General features: G+C 32.6%; 1 protein-coding gene across 6 annotated transcripts in view; it reads left to right on the forward strand.

Annotated features, from left to right (window-relative positions):
- The window catches only part of Adar_1 (double-stranded RNA-specific editase Adar), a 138012-nt gene that overhangs the window by 62696 nt on the left and 50762 nt on the right, over nt 1-24554 (forward strand). For all 6 annotated transcript variants that reach the window (XR_008471507.1, XM_054232236.1, XM_011186935.3 and 3 more), the window contains 2 exons: nt 863-956; nt 1287-1441. Coding sequence is in view for 5 of the 6 variants with exons in the window: in XM_011186935.3 (XP_011185237.1) it covers nt 863-956; nt 1287-1441 (249 nt within the window). In the remaining variant the exon portion in view is untranslated. The remainder of the gene's footprint in view (nt 1-862; nt 957-1286; nt 1442-24554) is intronic.

Below are 24554 nucleotides of genomic sequence, written 5' to 3' on the forward strand. Positions count from 1 at the left end.
ATTAAATTTTTTTATTATTTTTATTTTATTTTATTTATATTTTTTTCATTTTATTTTATTTTATTTTATTTCCTTATATTTTATTTTTTTATTTTATTTTATTTTAATTTAATTTAATTTAATTTAATTTATTTTATTTTATATTATTTTAATGTATTTTATTTTAATTTAATTTATTTTATTTTATATTATTTTAATTTATTTTATTTTATTTTATTTTATTTATTCTATTTTATTTTATTTTATTTATTCTATTTTATTTTATTTTTTTATTTTATTTTATTGTATTTTATTTTATTTTATTTTAATTTATTTTATTTTATTTTATTTTATTTATTCTATTTTATTTTATTTTATTTATTCTATTTTATTTTATTTTTTTATTTTATTTTATTGTATTTTATTTTATTTTATTTTAATTTATTTTAATTTAATTTAATTTAATTTAATTTTATTTTATTTTATTGTTGCCATCCTCACCAAAAACGAACCTCTATAATCCCGGAGGTTAGAATACCTCATAAATATGTGTATTTCATTCAAATAATTGCTGTATAAGTATATTTGTATATATAACTGAATATTTGTTTGTCTGTATGTATATACACTCATAAAATCCTAATGCTCTCTGTATAAGTAGTTGACTAATAAATGTAAAAAAAATCTAAATGTGTCACTTAATTAGCTCGATTGTGTATATCTATGTCTGTATGTATGTATGTTTGTCTGTACGTTCGTATTGTATGCCAAAAAAAATTGCATAACTAGATATTTATCAATGCAACAACAAAATCAAATTTAATTGAACGCAATTTTTCTCTTCTCTTCAACTCTATGCTCTCTGCTCCGCCTCCCCGCGCAGCCTTTACTACTACCAACACCAGATCATCCAAATATGAATGGGTACAGTCGCAAGTCACCATCGAAGCGCCGCTATGAGGGCTCGAAGTATCCAGGTAAGTGCACTACAATTGTATATAACTGTATTGGAGCGGAAGTTCTGCAGAAGTTTCCGGCATGACTTTGACTAGCTAGTGAAGCTAACTAGCTGGCTGGCTGGTTGGATGCTGTGAGTTGCCTGAGAAGCTAACTGGCAGCATGAGTTCCATAATGTCGCTGACAGCCAGCCAGATTTGCCACTTTTTTGCTGCTGTTGTTGCAAATGATGCTTTCGAGTGCTTCCGCTTTCGGGGTAATTAATTTGCTTTTGTATGCGTTGCACTTCCATTTTTAAGTATTTATTATGCATTAAAATGTGTGTTTTTCTCTCTGCTTGTTGTGGTTAGTGTTGCCGAAGAAGAAGCCACGCACGGGCAAGGAGCGCATACCGCAACCGAAGAATACCGTCGCCATGCTGAATGAGCTGCGTCATGGCTTGGTCTACAAGTTGGAGTCGCAAACCGGTCCGGTCCATGCACCGTTATTCACTATATCCGTTGAGGTGAGTAGGAAATTTATTTTCTATTTTTTTTCAAAGCATTTTTCTCTCTCTCCCACTCTGTAAGCACTTAATTTTTTGCGCGCTCACTCGTCGGTCGTTAGCGTTGCAAAATGATTCAATTTTAATGAAATCTGCATCATTGCATTTAAAGTGGCATTCGAGGGGGATTCGAGGTGGGTGGAAGCCCTGCTGTTCTAAGCTTGTGTTGGCTGTGGTGTGCGCTGCCAAAAAAAATTCAACTGCGTGCCACAAATTTTTTCAAGCCTTCGTTGCATGTGTCTGTAGCGCGTTTGGTTGTCTACGCTCAGCTCTGCATTTCGATCAATACTTGCGCATCGCATTTTACCATTTTTTTTGTACCTTCATTCGGTTTTCACGCTTTCGCTGCTTAGCGTGTAGCGTGTTTTTTATATAAATTGATGGCAACACCTCCGCGTGTGCTAAATCTCCCACGTCGAAATATGTTAGTATCTCGCGTGGATTACCTTTTTTATTTTATAAATTTCGCTAACACTTTTACTGTTATTTTGCACTTTTTTGTATACTAAACTTCGCAGTTGCGAAGTAGCTCTCATAAATTGCTTTATTCTTCAATCACGCTGAATGGAGCTATTTTTGTTGTAATAGTTTTCAATATCCCTTTCAAAGATTTTTCACAAATACTCTAGAATGAAAAGCTATTTGTCATCGCAGGTGTCAGAGGAAGCGAGTAGAATGTATAGTGTGTAAATAACATCTGAAATTTTGGAGAAGTATTCATGTATTAAAATTGAATTTATTACTTTGAAATAATTCGACCTGACTATATTTGCAAAAATGTTTATGTTCTCTCATAGAGTAAGCTAAGAAATTCAATATGGAAGTTTATATTATGAAACCGTTCGGTAGTAGCGTAGTATTCATTTATATTCCACAATACAAAGAAGTCCTTTTTATACTAAACTTCCCCTAATTCCCATATACTTAGTAGATACTCTAGTTCGGTTTTCTAGTATTACCATGATTATTTTAAGACATTTTCTTTTGTTAAATAACTTTTTATTATTTTAATGTAAATCAAAAATCTGCTCTTAAATTCTATTAACCATACTGAGGAAGCACCGCTACCCTGAAAAATATTTTGATGCTTATCTACTATAAGTAGGGATGGATCTCACTTATGTGAACTTCTACATATGACTCCATCCTCCGAATATGGAATTAGGAATCTCAATTGTGTATGTAGAATACGACCTACGAGCTTTAAGAACATCATTCAAATAATGTCTTTAAAAGTGCAATTCCGAAAAGTCTCTTATGGCATATCATTTTAGTATAAAGGCTTTTTAAGAGCAATTAAGTTTCAGACAGACTTTCATTGTTACATTTTAAATTTTTTCCTTTAGCAACTGAATTGAATTAGATTGATTTTTATAAATATCAACAACAGCGGCATCTGTTAATTAAAGTTTAGTTAAATTAGAATTGAATTTTGACACTAAAGGACTTCATGAATCTCCAATATTCTTTGTATTTCAATAGGATTGTTCTCAAGTGTATTCGAGTATCCAAGAAATGTTGGAACAATTTTGGAGAGTCAGTTTAGATATAAATTTGAGAACTGTTAATTTGTCAAGAATAGAAGAAGTCTGCTTCCGATGCCTCTTGAGATAATATGCGTAAAATTTATTATCCTATTCGCCAAATTGTGGTGAATTGTGAAACGAATCAACAGTTGGAATAATATTAGGTCTACAACTTTGCGTCCGCCGTTTTCCAATAGATGTCTCTAGGGTTAAGCACTGGTCGATTAAATTGTTTATTTTTTATATCGATCTTGGACATTTGTGTCAACATTAACCCAACAAAATATTTGTAGAGATCTGTTTGCATCCCAAACTTACTCTCAACTGAAAATTTCACTTTTTGAGCCGAATTCTCGACATTTGCGGGAAATTTTGCTTTTCTTTTTTAATTCCAAGAAAAATTACGGACTGGCGATTATATCACTATAATACTCTTTATTATTATTTTTTTGCACAAGAGGGTGGAGCTCAAACATAATGAGCAGAAATGTGGCGAAACGATAAAGATTGGCTATTATCTTCTATGTTATTAATAAATTACTTACAGAAAAAGGAAATGATCGATTTTCCAAAAATATAGCAAAAAAAAAAGAAAATAAAGCGAAATCCACAATTCATTAAATCTCGTCTCAAAAGACAGATTACACAGATTAATAACGATTTGTTATCCATCATTACTGATGGATAAGCTGACAACTTTGATTCGTTGCGATTCGCGTTAATTAACTTAGCGGGAGTCTGTCTGTTTGTGTTGTTTGCTACTTACGAAAGTCGGCAAGACAATATTAAAATTTTTTTTTGGCATTTAGGGCACAATTTATCACCACAAACCAACAACACACACACACATTGACAGGCGTCAAGTCAGCTTTCAGGCATTGTGGTCAGTTAAATGACCAACAAATGAATGACCAAGGCACAGTTTCATATTCCTCAGCAAACAAGCCTATTAAATAACCAAAGCAAAAGCATTTTCTCATCAAGCAAAGTGTACTGGAAGCTTCCTATCACTGACGGACAGTATGACCACAGTTACGGTAACGGTCAAGGTGGTGTCTCTGTGTGTATGTGTATGTTCTCTTGTATGTATGAAATGCAATCAATTCAAATAATCATTTCCGTTCATTGAACACAACAAACATTATTCAAGCAGATAATCCTTAGAGCTTTTGATGGCATTTCAAAAGTTATTATGCCGTCGTTATGCTTTTACTCCCAGCATATTCTAACCTCAATATGTTTGTATGTATGCATGTGGATCTGCTTGTTAGTTATTGTCCTTGCTTGCTGTCCGCAAAATACTAATTAACCTTAATGCTTGTGTGTCATATTAATATGTTCGTGTGGTTTTTGTTGTGTTGTTGCTTTTAATAGTTTAACATGCCATTCACTTCTCTATACTCTACTCGTATTATCTTCGATTCCTGTCGGTGCTATAAATAACCCATACAAATAGTGAATAATAAATTCGCATAACGGTCAAATACAGTCGGCCGTTGTTGATCAATGCTTATTCATATAGCTAACGGCATATATTAAACATGTCAGACACAAATGGTCGTTGCGACGACATATCGTCCTTTAATAGTTGAGTGGATTGAGTATGCTTACAGTGAAGTACAAAAATAATTAATTTTAAAAGTATTTTAGTATAAAAAATACTCCTGTGTTGCCTACTTTGCATTTGAAGTCAGATCTTCAGTTTAATAGTAGTCGTCTTCGATTCGCCACTATACAGTAATGATGGAGTTCTGTTTTTCTGTCATAAATTCAAGAGAGTATGTGGATACGTCATTTTAATACTTAATTCGTTTGGGTTTTTTTCTATATACGATTATACCAGTCTATTATTTTTATACCAGTTTTTCAAATTTTGGTGAAATATGTGAAAACATGTGAAATACCAAAATTTTCTTTATATTAAAATTTCATAATTTTCCATTCTTCAAAATTTGGTTAATCGAACATAGCTGTTAAGCTTTTCAAAGCTCGCAAGAACTACAGACATATCGACGGAACACCCCTACTGAGATATGCTTAAATATTTATACCAATTCACACCAATTTGCATGCCTCTCTTACACACAAACCCATATAAGCAGGCAGTGTGCAAGTGTTAAAACAAAAGCATTGCGTGTTCACTGACCACAAACTAGCCACAGCACATCGAAAAATATTTTATATACATACATATTACCGTACAACAACATATGCTATATAACGAATCATAACAAATTGCAGTCCACACGAAGGCTCGCCTTTCCTTTTCAAGCCACATTTATTTAGTGTGTGTGAAATATGGTTTTCAAAGGCCTTAATGGGGTTGCGCGTATTTAAAAATAAAAATTGTAATTGAAAAAAATATTTACATCCTCAATTACCATATGGACAAGTTAATCCGGCGGCGAGCACTTTAAAATCGACATGCATTCCATTAACTTGACGGAAATATTTATAGTCTGTTTAAAAAAATGGCAACAATATGGTCGACAGCAGCGTAAATAAAGTGGCATTTGTGGCAGGGATGCATGCGAGTGGTGAAGTGAATTTATTTTTTTTTACAATTTTCTCGATTTGTGGAGTTGGGTTGATTCATGTTGTTGTTGAGTTAAGTTACTGCAATTTTAAAGCTTTTTCAGAGCTTTCGAGTTGAATATTCCTTAAGATATAAGGAATCACCGTCATTTAAGTGCTATAACCTGACTAAATACACCATTTTGTATCAGAAATTCTACAAAAATAAACTAGTGGTTCTCAAGCTTTTACGAACAAGTTACCTTTTCTATCATAATGGGCACGGAACGGGACTAGTTACTTTTTATTTCATGAACAAATAAAGCCAGTTGTGCGCTTAAGAACGGTTATTTGAGACTAATTAATATCAAATCGCATCCTAAAGGTATGCCTTGTAAACCAATTTATATCCAATTGAATCCTAAAAGTATGCTTTAGAGAAAAAATCATTCGCAATTATATCTTATACAGAGTCTTCCAGATATACTGTCTTCCTGATATACTATCTTCAAAGATTGTTCACACAATTTTCGGTAGCCACTGTATGTGGACGAAAATTATGCCAGCACTCAATAGCTGCACTCGACCAGTATGTGTGCAGCGATTAATCAAGTTTCGAATGAACGAAAAGTCATTTGTGCGAATTTGGCCAAATGCAATGCATAATAAAAGCTCCAATAAATTGTCATGTTTCATTGAAATTCTCGGTGTACATATCATACTATATATTTTTGTACAATTTCTGCAACACGCAAAACAAAAAACGTTTTCTTTGTGAGGCAGATGTTGCAAGCGCACACACGCGGCGCGTATTAATCAAACGAATAAAACGCAGAGAAACGAAGCGAAGCTATTAAGGCAAACGAAGAGTCATGAGACTGACTGATTTTGATCATAATTCATTTAAAATGTGTATGACACCTGCAGATGTCAATTGATATAACGGTAATAACGTGGCAATACGATTTGCCAAAGGGAAGAAGAAAGGGGGAAGGAGTGATGGCAATTTGCATCCACGAAATTGCTGCTGCTGTTCCCAAATGATTCACAAATAGAGCGCGACAGACACAAATACAAGCAGAGTACTGTTATTTTATTTATGTTTGCTTTTGTTGCTGTTGACAGTGTTACCACAAATGAATTATGCCCGTATCTCATGTGTTTATATTTATATGCCTGCGAAGTGTTATTTGTGCGCTTTTGATTATTTGCTTCGTTTTTGTTGCTTTTAGCAAAATTTTATATGAAATATCAATTGGCGCAACGAATTGCCAGCTCATTTATGTCGCTTTTAATTGATTGCCGCCAACATTTGTTCAGCCTAAAGTCACCTGCTGATTTGATATTGCTAAGAGGTGTAGAATTTGAGGGCTAAAAATATGTAGAAATTTTGAATTATTGCAGTCATTTCAAATACTAGGTCAGTTTAGCCTAAAAATTAAAATAAATCGGAAAATCAAAGAAACAGTGTACTCAGTTTGAATCAGAGATCTATAGAATCTCTACCTATGTCCATTGTCATATCACCCTCTTCAAGTTTTCAAAGTCAGTTTAAAACCCAAGACCTTCGATGATAAATCTGTCTTTTAAAATTTTCCAACTTTTTCTTGGTTAAATATTTATAGCTTCTTGTTAGAGAGAGAGAGAGAGAAAAAAAAATAGAGTGATGGGAAGTTAAGAATCTTCCAAGGTCTGAATGAAATGCGTAAAATTTAAGTGGTTTCCATGATGATTAGATTCGTGTTACAAACGTTTTTTTCTCATTTTTATTGTCTTTTATATCCCTACGCCCGACTAATATGTCGGTAAGCTAGTATATAAAATATTAGAATACACTTTTTTAAGTTATGTCATTTCTTCAAAATCTCAAATTACTTTAATAATGTATTAGGAAGGTTTTCATAAATTATATTTTTCAAAATAAAATATTTTTATAATCCAGAAATCTTGAAAAATTCCAAAAAAATGAATTAAAAAAAATAAATCCCGAATTTTTTCGGAATTATAGTCGGTAATGTCATATAAATCATTAACTTGTTATAACACCAAACTGCTGTTGTTAATCGCGAAATTTAAAGATCATTAATTCGTTATGTATATCAAACTTTAAAAGCTCAAATCCCGTTGCTTTAAATTATAGATTGAAAACATTATGCTTGGACCAACATTATAGGCTCCTTAACAGCGATGGCAGCTCGATTTGTATGTAGTTATTAAGTTACTTTGTAGCTAAAACTATTATGTGCAAAATTTTCGGGACCGTAGTTTTTAATCTCGAAATATCGGTATTGTTAATTATTTATAAGTTCCAAAAAGCTTTAACGGGGGGTAAGGTTTGTTTCGTCGAAAAAAGACCTTTTTTAATGCATTTTTTTAGAAAAAATTATTTCTGTAGGTTTATTTTACTTATTATTATATGAAAGTACAACATTTGAAGGATACTTAAAAAAAGTTTTATCGAAAAACAGCGAGGAATAACGGATTTATCGTCGATCTCTGCAAGCACCTCGAAAAGAAGTTTTTGTGCGGTGACCAGCCTCACTGGATCATCCGAAATCAAAAAATCAAAATGCTTTCTTTAGCTTATTAGTTCATCTTTCAACTGACGTCAAGTTTTTTTTTTTAATTTTTCAATTTTTAGTACCATTTTCAAGCCAAAATGACGATTTTGGACGAATAAATCGACCTATTTGTTATTGTAAAATTGTTAGTAATTAAAAAGTTTTTGGAAAAACTCGACGTCATTCGAGAGCTATATATATGTAGAATATTTGTTCAAAATTTCAAAACGATCGATGCAGTAGTTTTTTCTGTAGGCTGGTCACCGACTTTAAAAATGACATATTTGGGAAAATCGATTCAAATCGATTCAGTTTTATACACTCAGCGCAGGTAGCTGAAGGTACCGTTATTCAACCTGCTGTAACTTCGTTAGTTTTTCTCCGAATGACCTAAAACTTTAACACAATATTCTTGAGATGTTGATGGTTCAGAAAAAAAAAAAATTGTCAAACCTTACCCCCACCCCCTTAAAAGCTGAAATTTAAATTTTTACGCTTTGTTTTAAGTTTTATATTGTTTTGTAGCAAAAACTATTATATCGAAAATATTCGGTATTGTTGTTTATTCCGAAATGTCAGGATCTCGTAACATTATATATATAGGCAGCTGAAATTCCATTTATCACTCGCTGCATAAACTTTTATTTAGCGAATTTAATTTTATAATATTTTGTAGTAAAAATTTTAATTTGAATTTCGGGATTGCATTTGTTAAGGCAGTCTGCTTTAGAAGCCGAAAAAAAGCGTTTTTTTTTAGGAATTTTTTTTTGAAAGGGAAGGAAATTATTGCGGTAAACGGAATTTTAAGACGAAGGCTTAAAAAACAATATTTATTATTAAAAAATATTGAAATTTTTTCAAAGTTGTAAGTATTTTTCTGGAGCGCCTGGAGTCTGCACTTGTAAATCGGTGTCGGTGATGGAGGTCGTGCGATGCACCTGAAACAGTCGAACCAAATTGTTATAAGTTTCTTTTCTTTATGAACTAAAAAAATACCGAAGAAGTTATAAAATTTAAATTTTTTTCTGAGTTTGAAAAAAAAATTCACTTTTTTTGTTTTAGTTTTTAGTTCAAATAGAAGATAATTTAATACTGAAGCTAGATCACTTTGGTTTTTTTCGATCGGACATATACTATTTTTGCTATCGCCGGCACCGTTTTCTAACACTTGTGAAAATTAAAACTCGAGAAAACGCGCTTTAAAGGTCTGCCTGAGCATTCGCACCTGCTCGACACTCGGCCACTAAAACTGCTCTAGCTTCGAAAATATGTCGAATTGGCCTCTTTTTTAAAGACATATTCTTGGATAGTTTTGGAAGAGATTTCAAACAAAACAAAAAAATCGATTTTTTGAAGCCTGTAAAGCAGACTACTGCCTTAACCCCGAAAAATTTCGGGATGACTAATACATTACATATTAAAAGTTTTATCGTCAAAACTCTACTTTTTATGCCTTGTACCAAGTTTTATAGTACCAAACTTTTGGCTTGACCCAACCACATGTTTCCCTTAAAATCTTGACATTTGAAATTGTAGCTTTTAAATTATTTTGCAACAAAGACTACTAAACATTTTAGGCTAAAGTCGTATTTTCTACGCATTTCTCAGGTACACTTAACTGTAAACTTTCAGTCATTAATTCTGGTTCCGGCTGCTGAAATTTATTTGGAAATTTTCGAGTTTTGGCTTTCGCTCGTAATTTCTGTTGTTGTACCTAAAAAAGTTTTCCTACTGGTGTAATTTCAGTGCGAAACTTCACTTCAGTTTCACCGAAATGCACTTCACTCATTCGCACATATACACACACATCGGTGGATTATTTGTTTGGCTTTGCATTTCGCCATATTTTCTGCAATCATGAATGGAAGCAATAAATTTCCAAGAATGTTTTGTTGCGTAAAGGCGAAACGCAGTCAAAACTGTTTGGTCGGTTGACTTGATTTACATATATTATGTATGTATGTATTCCAAATTTGCTTGCTGCAAGTGTAAATGGTTGCACTGTTTCCAACACAGAAATTAACCAAAAATTTTGGTTGGTTATGTAGCGCGCTTTCGGGCTGGCAGCCATAACAATTGGTGTCACGTGAGGCATACAAGGAAGTATGTGTGTGCGTGAATTTCGTATGTTTTCTTATGGAAATGAGTGCCACACGCAATGCACCTCTCCACTCTCATTCATGTTTGCCCCGCTTGCTATCCAAAGCAATCAGTGTCTGTCATGACAATTGCAATATGTTCTACGCACATCTGCTGACTAACGGCCCATGGCGGCCTCTCTCCTTGTATATTTGTCTGTGCATGTATCATCTGGCTGGTTTTTTGTTAGGCTCCCGCTTATTTGTATTGTGCCTTGTATAAATTGTTATCTCTGCCGTTGTTATTATGCGGTTAGCTTGTAGACTTCTGTATTTCCTGCATTGTTTTTGTAGTGTGTGCCAGTCACCGGAAGTGATAGAAAACTAGCAATATCGGTCTTTAAACGTTGTTGTTGTTGTGGAATCGTAGATAAATTGTATCCATAAAATTGGTTTTTATACTAGAACGTTTTTTTGATAGTATCTCTCAATTAAAACGGTCTTTTGTACATTTAACTGACACATGCAGGGGTAACCAAAAGTGTTCATACAATGAAAAATAAATATTTTTTTTTTTTCAAAATTTAATTCGAGATATTGTTTCGGAGCTTTTCAGTAGTGCGTGTTTAAATGTCTTGTTCCACAATTAAAAAGTATCTTGAGTCTACCTAGTCTTTTTGTTCGTCTTTGAACGTCAGTTGTACTTTATTGTCCAGAAGATGGATGGAGCATATTCTCAAATTATTATCACAAACGACCAGCGATACCTGCGACCAATGCAATTAGAATCGAATAAAAATATTATTTAGTACTCAGAACAGGCGGCCAGATTAAAAGTTTAGTATAGCGTATACTCCATACAGCCTTTTAGAGTCAGTGATATTCGGTGAGGTTCTCCATCATAGTTGTGCTTTCAAATTCTACTTCGATTGGAGAAGAACTAAGTTCTCAAATATATTGTGACTACACTGAGTCTTATGTGTTCGAACAGCGTGCTCAGAGTACAACGTTCAAGATCATCATTCTTTTTGGGTGCGGTGGTATAACCGTTATCTAAATGCGACAGAACTATTTCTTAAGGAACTATTTCGATATATCTTTGGATTATACATTTTCGGGGTATGAAGTTTCCATCAATGTAGAGTTTGATACATAAATGGGCGTAAATCCGATTCGTGAACTGAAGACATATAAAATTTCATAAACTTCTGAATGAATCAATCTACGATCAACATCCCTAAAAATATATTTTGGCCCCGTTTTAAGACGAATCAAACATCTCCAGATTAAGCGAAACATCGAATTTTTGAAACATCGAAATGAGATGACTTTTCGAATAATAATTCTCACAAATACCTACTATAAGGGGTTATATACAGTTAGAATTTTCAAAAAATCGATTTTTGTTTATTTCATTTTCTTAATGTACATATATTTAAGAATACACACACAGAAATTTCATATCGTTCCGGTGAATATTTTCAAAGTTACAAGCAAATTTGAAAAGGCGTTTCAGAGTGCTTGGAAGTACAAGGTCCGAGCGGCAGCACGTTTTCCTCAAAATGGTGTTTTCAAAGTCGGTGAGCAACATTACTCGAAAACGGCTAGACCGATTAGTCTCAAATTTTAACACGACCTTCTTAAATATATTTTTTAGTAATTAATCGAAGATTTTTTCTCTCCGATAAATATTTTTTTTTATAAACAATTTAAGGCCAAAATTTCGGTGAAGAATCGATTTTTTTTTTTTTTTTGAGAAACCGCCATTTTGTCAAAAAATTTTATTTTGCTTATTCCTTCGATTAATTACTAGATTTAACATTATTTTAACGAAATCTGTTTGGTTTTTTAATTTCATATGATGAGGTTCCGAGATATAGTGGTCACCGCAAAACGTCTTTTTTGAGAGGAGCTCCTGGAGATCAGCTGTAGCTCTTTTTCAAATAAATATTTTTACTAGTACTAAGTCTTAAAGTACAGTTAAAAGATACCATAATATGTGTATAAATTTTTGGATCAATAAATTGAAAAGTTTTCTCAGAAAAAATTCTGGAAAATTCACTTTTTTTCGGCCGTCTAACTGTATATAACCCCATAATGCTCTCCCCGCTTAATTTTCTCAGTTGGATGCCTTTGGTATCTAGTTTTTGAATTTAGCGGTACGCCAAAATGTAGGCAACGTATGCAATAAATTTTAGTTTCAGACAGTGGTAATTAACTGCATGATTTATAACTGTACGCTGATATGAAAATTGCATATTTAATAAGAACTAATTAATAAATTCGGTAAATATATAATAAACTATAAAATAATTTATTCAAGTATTATACTTTGAGAGTAATGCATATTTGAGCTGATTTCTCAGAACGCGTGAAATGAGATTTTTGCTTTTGTTGTCGTTTTTTTTTCTACCGCTTAATTTGTTTTCATTAAAATCTTAATTTCTAATATTTAATTTGCGCATAATTCCAAACGGTACAACGCTTCGCGAATGCAGCGTAAAATTAATTGAGAACTCACCGCTCATCAGCGTCGAGGTGGCCACTCTGTCATCATTTTTGACTTCTGGTTTTTGCTTTTGGTCGCATGTGTGTGTGTGTGTTCATACATCGTCCCACGCCATGGAAGCGCTGTGGTGAACGCCGCCCACGCTGCCCGAGCGCTGCCAAAGTCATTACAAGCAATTAAATGCGGAATCAGCGACAGCCACCACTCGCAGCAGCAGCAGCACCAGCGGCGGCGGCGTCATTTCAAATGGAAATAAATGAATTTAATGCTTTGCTGCAAACGCCGCGGTTGCGGTTTTCATATAATTAATGTGGAAAAATTTATTCAAATTTGCGCCAGTGGGTGTGTGGTGATGAGTGCGGTGAGCGTGTTGCTGTTTGTGTGTGTGTGCCGCGGCGTATGGGTTACATTTGGTCAGCGAATGTCAGTAGAGCGCGTCAAATTACACAGGATAAATGGTGTGCAACGCCTGACACCGAAAACAGCACAGCAGTATATGAGATGGAAAAGCGAAATCAAAATTGTGTGAAGTGTTTTTGGTTTTGCGTGCTTTGGCTGGTGTTCGAAAGCGAGAATGCACTTGTGTGAAAAATATTATTAATATTTCCATTTAGGTGAAAATTCATTTTCGAATTTTTCGATATCGCAATTTCAACATTATGTCCTAGATAACTGTATATTTTATTACGGTGCAACGAAGTTCTGTAGCACATTAAAATTACGATATGCTCGCTCTAACGGAGTGCCACCATGTCAAATTAAACAACGTTTTTTGTATTACGGGCGTAATTCTCAGCTGGTTTAAGACAAATAAAATTATTAGGTTATCATCTGTTTGTAAATTTTAACAAAACAAAAATTAAAAAAATATTAATTAAAGAGACTAATATAGTTGTCTCAAAGTGAAATATTTTGAGAGAGCTTACATTTCTAAATATTTTTGTGGCGTAATGCCACCTGTTTAAACATTTCAGTGCAGAAAAATTTAAAAATTAATATATTTATTTATTAAAAATTTTAAACACAATATGTTAATTTTTTCGAAAAAGAAATATTTTATTGGCAGTGTTGCCACCTGTTTAAAATATATAATTTAAATTAATTCAATATTACAACATAGGTTAATTATTTAGAATTTTAAATATTTTTTGGTAAGAGTTGCCACATGTTTAAAATATATAATTCAAAAAAATTGATAAAATAAATGCTGTAAAAACGTTAAAACGTGTTTTCTGTAATTTTGCTTATTGCAGTTTAAGGGGTTTCGTGCATTAAAAAAAACGATTTTTGTTTTTTGGCTTATTAATTTCTACAATATTTCAAGAATATTGTGCGGAATTTTCAAGTCTATCCGAATAATAGTTTCGGAGATACAGCCTTTGGAAGGTGTGCGCTCCAAGTCAGGTATTATTGTTACTCCAAACTTTAAATGTTTTTTTCTCGGAACCGTGTTTTCAAAGTCAAATTTTCTCGAAAACTACTCAACCGATCTTGATGAAATTTTGAACAGGTGTTCGAGATACAATTTACTCGTGCTTGAACGAAGGATTTTATTTTTTTGTTTCAATTACAACTATTTTAAAAAACAAAATGTCAAACAAATTTTACCGAAATTTTTATTTTTTTGTAAAAATGTCTGCCAAAATTCCAATTTTCACTTTTTTGTCTTTACTTCGTTCAAGCACGGGATTATGGTCTTACCTAAAACACTTATTTTTGTTTATTAATTTTGGAAGGTCCTGTCAGGAGTTATGCTGACAACGCGGACGCACCTTTTTTCCGAAAGGTCACCGGAAATGATGTCGCAATGGAGGAGTTTTACTTTTTTTTTGAAAGTTTCAAAAATTATTCTTTAAATATGTATATATAAGACAGAAAAAAGTTTGAATTAAATAAATAACTTTTTACATGGAAAAAAATATTGAAAATAGGCAATTTTTTACGCGACAAAACCCATGTAACCCCTTAATATTGTTTGGCTTTTGACGACTGTATTCAATGCCTTTGTTACATGATTTATGCAATCCATATGTGTAATATCATATTTTTTGTTCCCTTCCATACAATATAGACAGACGTTTTAAAATTCTGCCTCGATAGTAAAATTTAAAATTTTGTATTATGCCCTGGTCGAAAAATTGGATTTATGGAAGGAAATTTGTATAAAATTTGATTTCTAAACGCTATTGCCAATTCCAAAGCTCGAGCTATGGAGATTTGCGAGTTATAGAAGTTCGATTCATGAAAGTTCCACTGTATTTTTTGAGAGTAACCACCTTTTTAAAATATTTATTCCAAACGAATTGTTAAAATATATTGAATACTTCATTTTGGTATCAAATAAAAGATATTTGAAAAATCTTGAAAATTTTTAAATAGGGTTACCACCTATCTAAATAATATAAAGCGATAATATTAAAATAAATTATCACAAAATCGTTACATCGGGAAATTTAATTATTAATTACCTTAAATATCATATGGAACGTTAAATATATGCTCAACAATATTTTATTTTGGACATAAAATCACTGTTTAAAAGGTCTTCATACATTATAACAACTTGAATTCTTTTGTGGCAGCATAACTTAACTTAATCATAATACATGATACCCCAAACATTGTTCATAGTACAACATAACATGGCTTAAAATAACATATCTCTGATTGTGATTGTATTACACGTTAAAGCGCCTTAATATATGCAACGTTATCAATGTATAATTTTCTCTTCAATTCTATTTAATCTAGAGCTCATGCATAAATACTCTATATGATATCAAAACTGAGCTTTTAATGTCAACTCGTATTGTAGCATAGCATAACATAATTACGTATTACTTATAACTGTGTCTCTTACGTAACTTTGTGACAAATAGCCATTTTATTTTTGACACATAACATATTTATGTATGTGGCTATGCAATATGTTTGGCACGTGGTGAATATAGACATAGCACATATGGTATAACAGAATTTCACATTGTTTAACAGAAAAAAACAAAAAACATAACATAACATAGCATAGGAAAGCATAGGATGGCATATTTAACATAATATAATATAGCATAGCATAACATAGTATGGCATAGCATAAAATAACATAAAATAGCATAACTCAGAAAACATCATCATAGTCTGCTTTAGAAGCCGAAAAAAATCGTTTTTAGCAATTTTTTTTGAAAGGAAAGGAAATGATTGCGGTAAACGGAATTTTAAGACGATAGTGTACCATATTTAAGGCTTAAAAAACAATATTTATTAAAAAAAAAATATTGAAATTTTTTCAAAGTTGTAAGTATTATTCTGGAGCGCCTGGAGTCTGCACTTGTAAATCGGTGCACTTGTGAAAATGAAAACTCGAGTAAACGCGCTTTAAAGGTCTGCCTGAGCATTCGCACCTGTTCGACGCTCGGCCACTAAAAATATTCGAAAATATGTCGAATTGGCCTCTGGAATTGTAAAGACATATTCTTGGATAGTTTTGGAAGAGATTTAAATCAAAACAAAAAAATCGATTTTTTAAAGCCTGTAAGGCAGACTACTGCCTAAAATTGAATTGCCATCGACTACCAGAAAATTATAAGCATATACATAGATGTATGCCTGTACAATATATGAACTAACTGTAACTACATCTGCATATAATGCATACGAGCATATGCACTTCAGCATTTAAAAATTTTCAAAATAAATATTTGTGAACTGTATTTATTTTAGTTGCACTTGAACAAACACAAGCACACGCAGGTACATATATGTACAGAATGCTATAGAAGTGGCAACCCCCACATAGTATGTAGGCTACCTTGGTTGCATTACAAAGTAAGCAATAACCGTAACTGAAATTTGTTTAGATGCAAATGTTGACGCTGAGTACACTAATAACTTTTTCTGCACAATAAAAAAAAAAATAAAAATTTTAAAAACACACGTGTGTTTGTTCAAATGTACATATGTATGTATGTATGTATGTGTTGTGTATGTGGCATAAAAATTATTTGCTCGATTTTGTATGAGTGCATTTCTTTTATTTTGCATTTTTTTTGTTTTTGTTTGCACTGTCACATTGCTGCGTCGCCACACGTCTCTCAACCGCTCACCCGCACGGTCTCACACACATTCACATACATACGCATGCTCTCCAGCACTCCTGCACTCATGTGTGAGTGGACATCCGCCCATCAGAACAAACTTACACGCACCAAATGCACCATTGCCGCAAATGGTAATCACTCTGCGCCTTGGCACACCAACAACAACTGCAACAACAACCACTTTAGTTGTATTGTGAACAGTTGCAATATCATGCGCTGTTTTTGTTGTTGCTGTTCGCTCGCATATATAATGCATTTCATATCCTTTTATGCTCTGAAATGCAAATGGCAGCTTCCGTTGTTGTTGTGTGAATCACTTCAATCAAGGTTGTGTATAGTGTTCATACAACGGTGCTTATGGCCCCAACGTGTGCCCGCCACCCGCGAGTCACCCGTCACCCTTGGCGTTGTTAAACAACAAATATGTCTCTCTGTATGTTAGTTCTTGTATTTACTTGATGTTGTTTTTCAACTTACCTGCGGCTCACTGATATATTCACTCACCCTTTTCGCATACATACAAATTCACTTAGTGTATGTGCAACAGCAACAACAACAGAAAACAATAAAAAAAGTCGAGTGCCACGCGTCACTTGAAATATTGTCTTGCAAATTCTAATGGCTTTCACGTTCGCTTGCATGCGTCTATATGTGCGTGTGTGGTGTGTGTGTGTGTGTGTGCTGCTACTGCACTGAGCCAAAAAATTATGCAAATCCTATCAGCAGCGTCATGCCCTTACACGTGTAAGAATTTCTGCCACAAACTATTACGTTTTACGTTTGGCGGACGAAAAAAGTGCTTGGGACCAAGTATTTATGGTGGCATGCAGCGAGTATGTGAAATATTTAAAGTCAAGTGGATACTAGTGCATAAGTATGTACAGTTGTGTGTGGGACAAAAGCAACACTGGTGTGTTTATTGAATTTTTATATTTGAAATAACGGTACATGTATGATTATGTGTGACTCAAAGAAATTTGAAAAAAATTCAAAAAAAAATTTATTGAATTTCGAGTAGTCTGATATATGTTCAGCAGCGCCATCTAGCTGTTCATGCACGTATTTCGAGTTATTGAATTTTTCTCCCTTATATGACGAATGTCCTAAAAACTATTTAATATTAATTTCAAGTAAGATACTTTCAATCATTGAGGAAATTTTCGATCAAAGCTAACATGCAAGGTATGTTAAAAAAATAACGGGAATTTTAGTTTTTTATTAAATGTTTATTTATTCGGATAACAGAAAATTTGACTATATAATAAAGTAAATAATAAAATAAAAATTTACCTACGAAATTTTCAATTTTACAATTCCCATTATATTTTGACACATATTGATCTTAAAACAAGACTCTATATTGAATTTTCTAACAAATTTACACCCTGTCTTTATTCCATTCCCCTAGATTTGCGAAAGAGATCTTCATGATTACACTATCCGTACTTTTAATAACAAAAAATGTAAAATTCTTTGAAGAACTGCTCTTTAATGTCTCACAACTGTTATATCATACTTATACAACACTATAAGCAATCTGCATATGTAATTAGTATGCAGTAATTCTCACCTTGATGTAGTGTCCTTGACAAATACCACAAAGCAACACTTTCACCGCAAACATTTTGGTTTTTTAGTTGAATATTTGCCAAGTATTCTATATTTTAAGGTGGCAATAAAATGAAAATATGTAATTATCTTTAAATACCTGTATTTATTACACAGATTAACGGAGCATAAATTTTAGAGATTATTGCGGACAGGTAACAAAATTATAAGGCGGAGCTAAAGGCGTTTTACTAAATTTTCGCATCTAAAATAAAGTCACAATAAACTCAAATTTCGGTAGTTAAGTAATTAGAGGAAGAAGCTTCTTAAATATGGTTCGTTTAAAACGAGCTTTGATCAATTTTTAAGAATATTACGCAGCGCCATCTTTGGGGTAAAATTTAGTTTGCTTTTAGTTTTGCTCTCTGTATCTAATCCTATATCATTTTCAGATTTTTAAATCCAATGTTGAGTAAAAAATGTCTTGAACGATGGTTGTTCTATCTCGAAATATTCCACTGACGCTCTCAATACTAATATTCCAAAAATTATTGTTTCTGGAAACTTTTTGTGAAAGCTCCTAAAAATGATTGTTTCTGGAAAATGTTAATGAAAGCTTCCTCTAAAATTAACTATTTTTAAATCCAGTATCTGGTAAAAAATAAGAATTCTTTCATTACTCGCGTATTCTTAGATAAAGAGTTTTTTGAAATTGAAATTTGTTTATCAAAATACTAAGCGCGTTATTCACAGAGCTTTCATAGATTATATACTGAAATAGAACAGCTTTCTCACGGGCATTTGTGTAATGGTAAGAACTTTCACATCTTTCATCCCGAAAAAGCTTTCTCATGCTGGAATTACACAATTTGTTTAGCTATTTTATATTCGCTTGGTTTATATATTAAACCCAGTTTAAAATCTGAGCTTAGTGATTTTCTAAGGAAATTTTATTTTTATTCAAAAAACCTTTTTGAGCTATTTCAGCTAAACGTTAGAGATTCCACAGTTTTCATACCGAAAACTTATATTAGCTTGAATTATATATTGTTTTTCTATGAAAATTCGATTTTCGCTCAAAAAGCTTTTTGAGCTTTTCAACCTGTTTCCACATTATCTTTGATTATAGATTAAACACATGCAAGCTTTGCAAGCTAAATTAGTGATTTTCTATGGAAATTCGATTTTTGTCCAATAAGCTTTTTGAGCTTTTCAAGTTTTTTGATTCTGAAAAGATTTTGAGCTTTTAAGAAAAAAACATATTTGCCATGTAAATCATCGCCATATTAGACACTCATCCCATGTACTAAATCTTACAGAAGAATTACAGTGCCATACTATAGCACAACATCAAGGTTATAATATATTAAATACTAAATCTAAGCACTTCATCAAATATAAGCACATTTGCAATCACACATTTTTGGCATGAAATTAGTAAGCTGCTCATGTCCCACTACCATACGTTTTCCTTTGCCACAACTATTTTTGCAGGTGTAAGCGACACGAAAATCAATTGAGCACAAAGCTCACAAAAAAAATAATAATAATAATAATAAAGAGGAGAAAATAAACGAAAAGAAAAGACAATATGTGTACGTGAGATTTGCGGCCAAGATGCGAACTGAGTGAGTGTGCTCTGCCCACTTACTCGGGCGCACACGAAAAATAGATAGAAAAGCTGAATTGCGTTGATGAAGTGCTGCAGCTTGCCACTACACGCCTGTCGCTGCCGCTGCGGCTTTTGTGCACGCTTGAGGACTGTCATTTTATGGAAAATTTTCAAATTGCACACACGTTCTACGAGTATGAATTCGAATGGGGGCGTGCCGTATGAATATGAGCTCAAGGACTCTTGCAATTCTTGCGGTGCATCATGACTTTTGAAGCTTTAAAGCTTTGAATGCAATATTTCTACTTCGTCCTCTGTCGTCTTCGCCGCTTTTCTATGCCTCGCATGCAATATTAAATGAACCGCAACGTCATTTGATTTCCTATTTCCGGTGTCTAATATTTCATTGGGTGCATAACAAAAACACATCGATGCCTCCTTATTTACATGCACGTAACGAGCATGTTACGAATGCGAATGCATTCGCTCGACTGCCGCCGAGTTCATTTATTGATTACGTGTCAATTTGTTTATCTGCCGCAACCGCAACGCCAAAGTTTTTGGGTCACCGAACACTGTTCAATGTGCCATGTGCTACGGTGCTGTTTTTGCGCTGCAGCCAAACACACGCATTAAGACTCATTTGTGTAGAGCCCAACAATAGCACTCATTTGATTGTGCACTCCATCATCATTGAAGTGAATTTACGTTTCCGTATTTTCGGCAATAAAAAAACATTTCGGCTGATTTATGTGTGGAGGCATGTGTCCGGGTGATGGACTCACCACTTTGTATGCGTGCGCGCCGTAAAGTATGCAACAAAAAGTTGTTTGTTGGCTCGTCGGCCGACAGTTGGACGAGGATTGATTTCATGGCAACGCGTTGTTGCGTTGTTTATTTCCTGTTTATTTATGTATGTGCATGCGCCGTTATGCTCATGTTTATCTCAGTCGCATGAAGTTCCGCAGGAACAAACAAGCGGGAGCTCACACAGCCAAGCACATATTTTGTTATTTTGTAAACATTTGTAAGTGTTAAGGCACGTTTTTCAGCCTAGCCTACTATGAGGCATGGAAATTTAAGAGAGCGTTGTTATGTGTGTATGTTATGGTAGTGTAATTTTTTCATAAACTTTTGCTTAAAATATTTATTTTTGAAATAGAAGATTTTCATTAAAATTTTAATTTTTTTCAGCATTTAACTGAAAAGATATAATATAATAATTAATTTCTTTTATAAAATATTTCAACTTGCGATTTTCAATAAGCACATTTATAGTTCAAAAATAAAAAAAATATTTATTTTGCAAAAATTTTAAATTTTCTTTATCCAAACGATTAATTTCAATCCCCAAAAAAATTAATATAAAAAAATTAATTTTTAAATAATAGAATAATAATAATAAAATAAAAAAATATTAATATTAAAAGAAAAATCAATTTTGCTCTGAAAGTAAATTTTTATTAGAGAAAAAGTATTAAAAAATATATAAATAAAAAATGTTGATATGTAATATATTTTGTTAAGAAAAAATTTCAAAACAGCACAAAAATGTATTCATTCGAAATCATTTTTTTTGGCAATATTCTTAGCATTTTCTAACATACAATATTTATACTCTCGCAACCTGTTGCACAGAATATTATAGTTTTGTTCACCTAACGGTTGTTTGTGTCACCAAGAAATAAAAGAGTTAGATATGGGGTTATATATATATAAATGATCAGGATGACGAGTGGAGTTGAAATCCGGATGTCTGTCCGTCCGTCTGTCCGTCCGTCCGTCCGTGCAAGCGATAACTTGAGTAAAACTTGAGATATCTTATGAAACTTGGAACACATGTCCTTGGGACCGTGAGAGGGTTGCTTTCGAAAATGGGCAAAATCGGCCAATGCCACACCCACAAAATGGTGTCATAACTAAGCCATAAATAAAGTTATAACAGTAAAATTTGGAATAAAGGATCGCACTAGGAAGGGGCATATTTGGATGTATTTTTTTTGGGAAAGTGGTCGTGGTCCCGCCCCCAAATCGGTTTTTTGTATATATCTCGCAAACCAATGAAGCTATATAAACCAAACTTTCTGCAGTCGTTTTTTTAGCCACTTCTTAATACAGTCCAAAAATGAGAGAAATCGGATAATAACCACGCCCACCTCCCATACAAAGGTTAGGTTGAAAATTACTAAAAGTGGGTTAACTCACTAACGAAAAACGTCAGAAACACTAAATTTCACATAAGAAATGGCAGAAGGAAGCTGCACTCAGATTTTTTAACAAAATGGAAAATGGGCTTGGCGTCGCCCACTTATGAGTCAAAAACCATATCTCACGAACTACTCGACCGATTTCAATAAAACTTGGTTTGTAATGGTTTCCTTACATCCCAATGATATGTTGTGAAAATAATCCAAATCGGTTTACAACCACGCCTACTTCCTATATAACAGAACTTTGAAGACGATCTGAATCGTTTGCTTTACAATATATAAAGAAGCACTAGTGAAAATATCGGTGCAGAACTTTGCACAAATACTTTGTTAATAGTGTGGCAGCCCCATTATAAAAATCGCCGAAATCGGACCATAGGTTTTCAAGGCCCCATATATCGAACATGAGGACCTCGGTGCTTCTAACCTAATATTAGGGTTTCCAACTTTCAATCGACTTTATATAATATATATGACGAATATGTGGGTCAAATTGTGTATTATATAATAGAAATAAAGTTAAATAAATAAATTGCGAGAGTATAAAATGTTCGGTTACACCCGAACTTAGCCCTTCCTTACTTGTTTTTATTGTCTTTACAAAGATTTTTTCCGAAAATATTTAAATTACCGCAGAAAAAAGGACAAACAACAACAATTAAAAATTTAATATTTTCTTTTTAAAAAATTAATAATTTTTTAAGCATTTCTATTTTATATTACATTTTCTTGTTTTAAATATTTTTTAAGACATTTTTTTTCGAAACTGAAAATTAATTTTTAAGGGACAAATTGTTTTCCATCGTTAATAGAAATGAATATCCCTTTTAAATTTTTTATGAGTAAATTAATTTTTTTTTCAAAAGTATGTGTTGTTTCTAATAAAAAAGTTAAAATTGACTAAATGAGAGGTAATTAAGAAATGCTTGTGATAGAATATTATTATATTGGCTTCATTGTTTAATACAATGAATATTATAAATTGCTTCGTATCAAATATTCTTAAGTTAAGACGAGAGTAAATATTTTTGAATTTTATACCACTTAAACTAAACAAGTTATAATATAATCAGTAACAAATACCATTCCCACGATCTACGTAATCGGAAAGAACCCGGGACTGTCAAATCGGCAGTATTCCACAAAATTATTTGGAGAAAAAAAATAAAACAGAATTGGTTATTTTCAGTTTGAAAATGAAAATTTTTAATACTGTTTTATATATTTTCCTTTTATATTAATGTTTGAATTTAAATTTGATGGGGATTTTTATGGTAACTCTAAAAAATAAAAGCTTTGAGTGCTTTTCACAGCAACGAAGCCAGCGAACAATACATTCATGTGCGAATGTCTACGCCATAAATCATGCTAACAAATACAGTCTTGTTCTCGTATAATTTATTAAAGGTATTGTGCTCAGCGGAAGTGTGTAGCAGCACTAAAAAAGTGTAATTAAATTTTTTCCAATATGCAATATAATTCAATTCAATTCAAATAATTTCATTTATATTACACTAATTTTATTACAGTAAAAACTTTCCTTATTGCTGCTGTTGATGCCGCATTGAGTTACAAGCATAATTATAAAAAAAATTTACAAAGAAATATTAAGGGGGAGAACACTTCTTTAGAAGCATTCATAGAGTACATTATTGTGAAGTGGATAAATTTAATATCTGTATATAAAGAGATTAGATTATGCTTATAAGTATTATTTGTAAAAAAGCTTATAAATTATGTGCCGCTTAAATCGTTCTATAATTTTTTAGCTCATTACATGCTTGAATGCCTGTTTTCTATCAGATATCCTCCAGCCATTCAAATATGGATTTGAAATTTATATAAAAGCATCTACTGAACAAGTGAAAATATGTTTTACGCATGTAATTATAATGTGTAAATATTTGTGTAAATATATGTATGTAAAAAGAGACGGCGGCGCTTAATTGCGGATACAGCAGCATTTGATTGATTGCGAGACACACAATGGCGCCATCATGTTCACGTGTTTCCGTTTCAAACCGAACAAAAGCTGTGTTTTTATAAGTGTGTGTGTGTATAATATAATCCACATCCACAGATATGCTTCTCTTTCACATAAAGAGTGAATAGAAATTGGTGAAATATATTTTTTATAAATTCAACAATTTTAATTCAAGTGAGTTGGATTAACGATAACGACGATATTATTTTTGAAATTTTCGACAGTAGGCAAGGCTGAACAACTAAGCATTTTATGGAAAAATATTCTCTTTTCTTGCTTGCTTTCAAGTTAATGAATTTATTTTGTAAAATTTTTGTATTAAACGACTTAAAGAGGTGGCAACCCTGTTGTAAAAAATTCTAAAAAATAGTAAGGGCTACATATTAATAATTATTAGGTCTACAACTTTGCTTACGCCCTTTTTTTTTGTAAATT

Source organism: Zeugodacus cucurbitae, chromosome 5, assembly GCF_028554725.1.
Source record: "Zeugodacus cucurbitae isolate PBARC_wt_2022May chromosome 5, idZeuCucr1.2, whole genome shotgun sequence".
NCBI lineage: Eukaryota > Metazoa > Arthropoda > Insecta > Diptera > Tephritidae > Zeugodacus > Zeugodacus cucurbitae.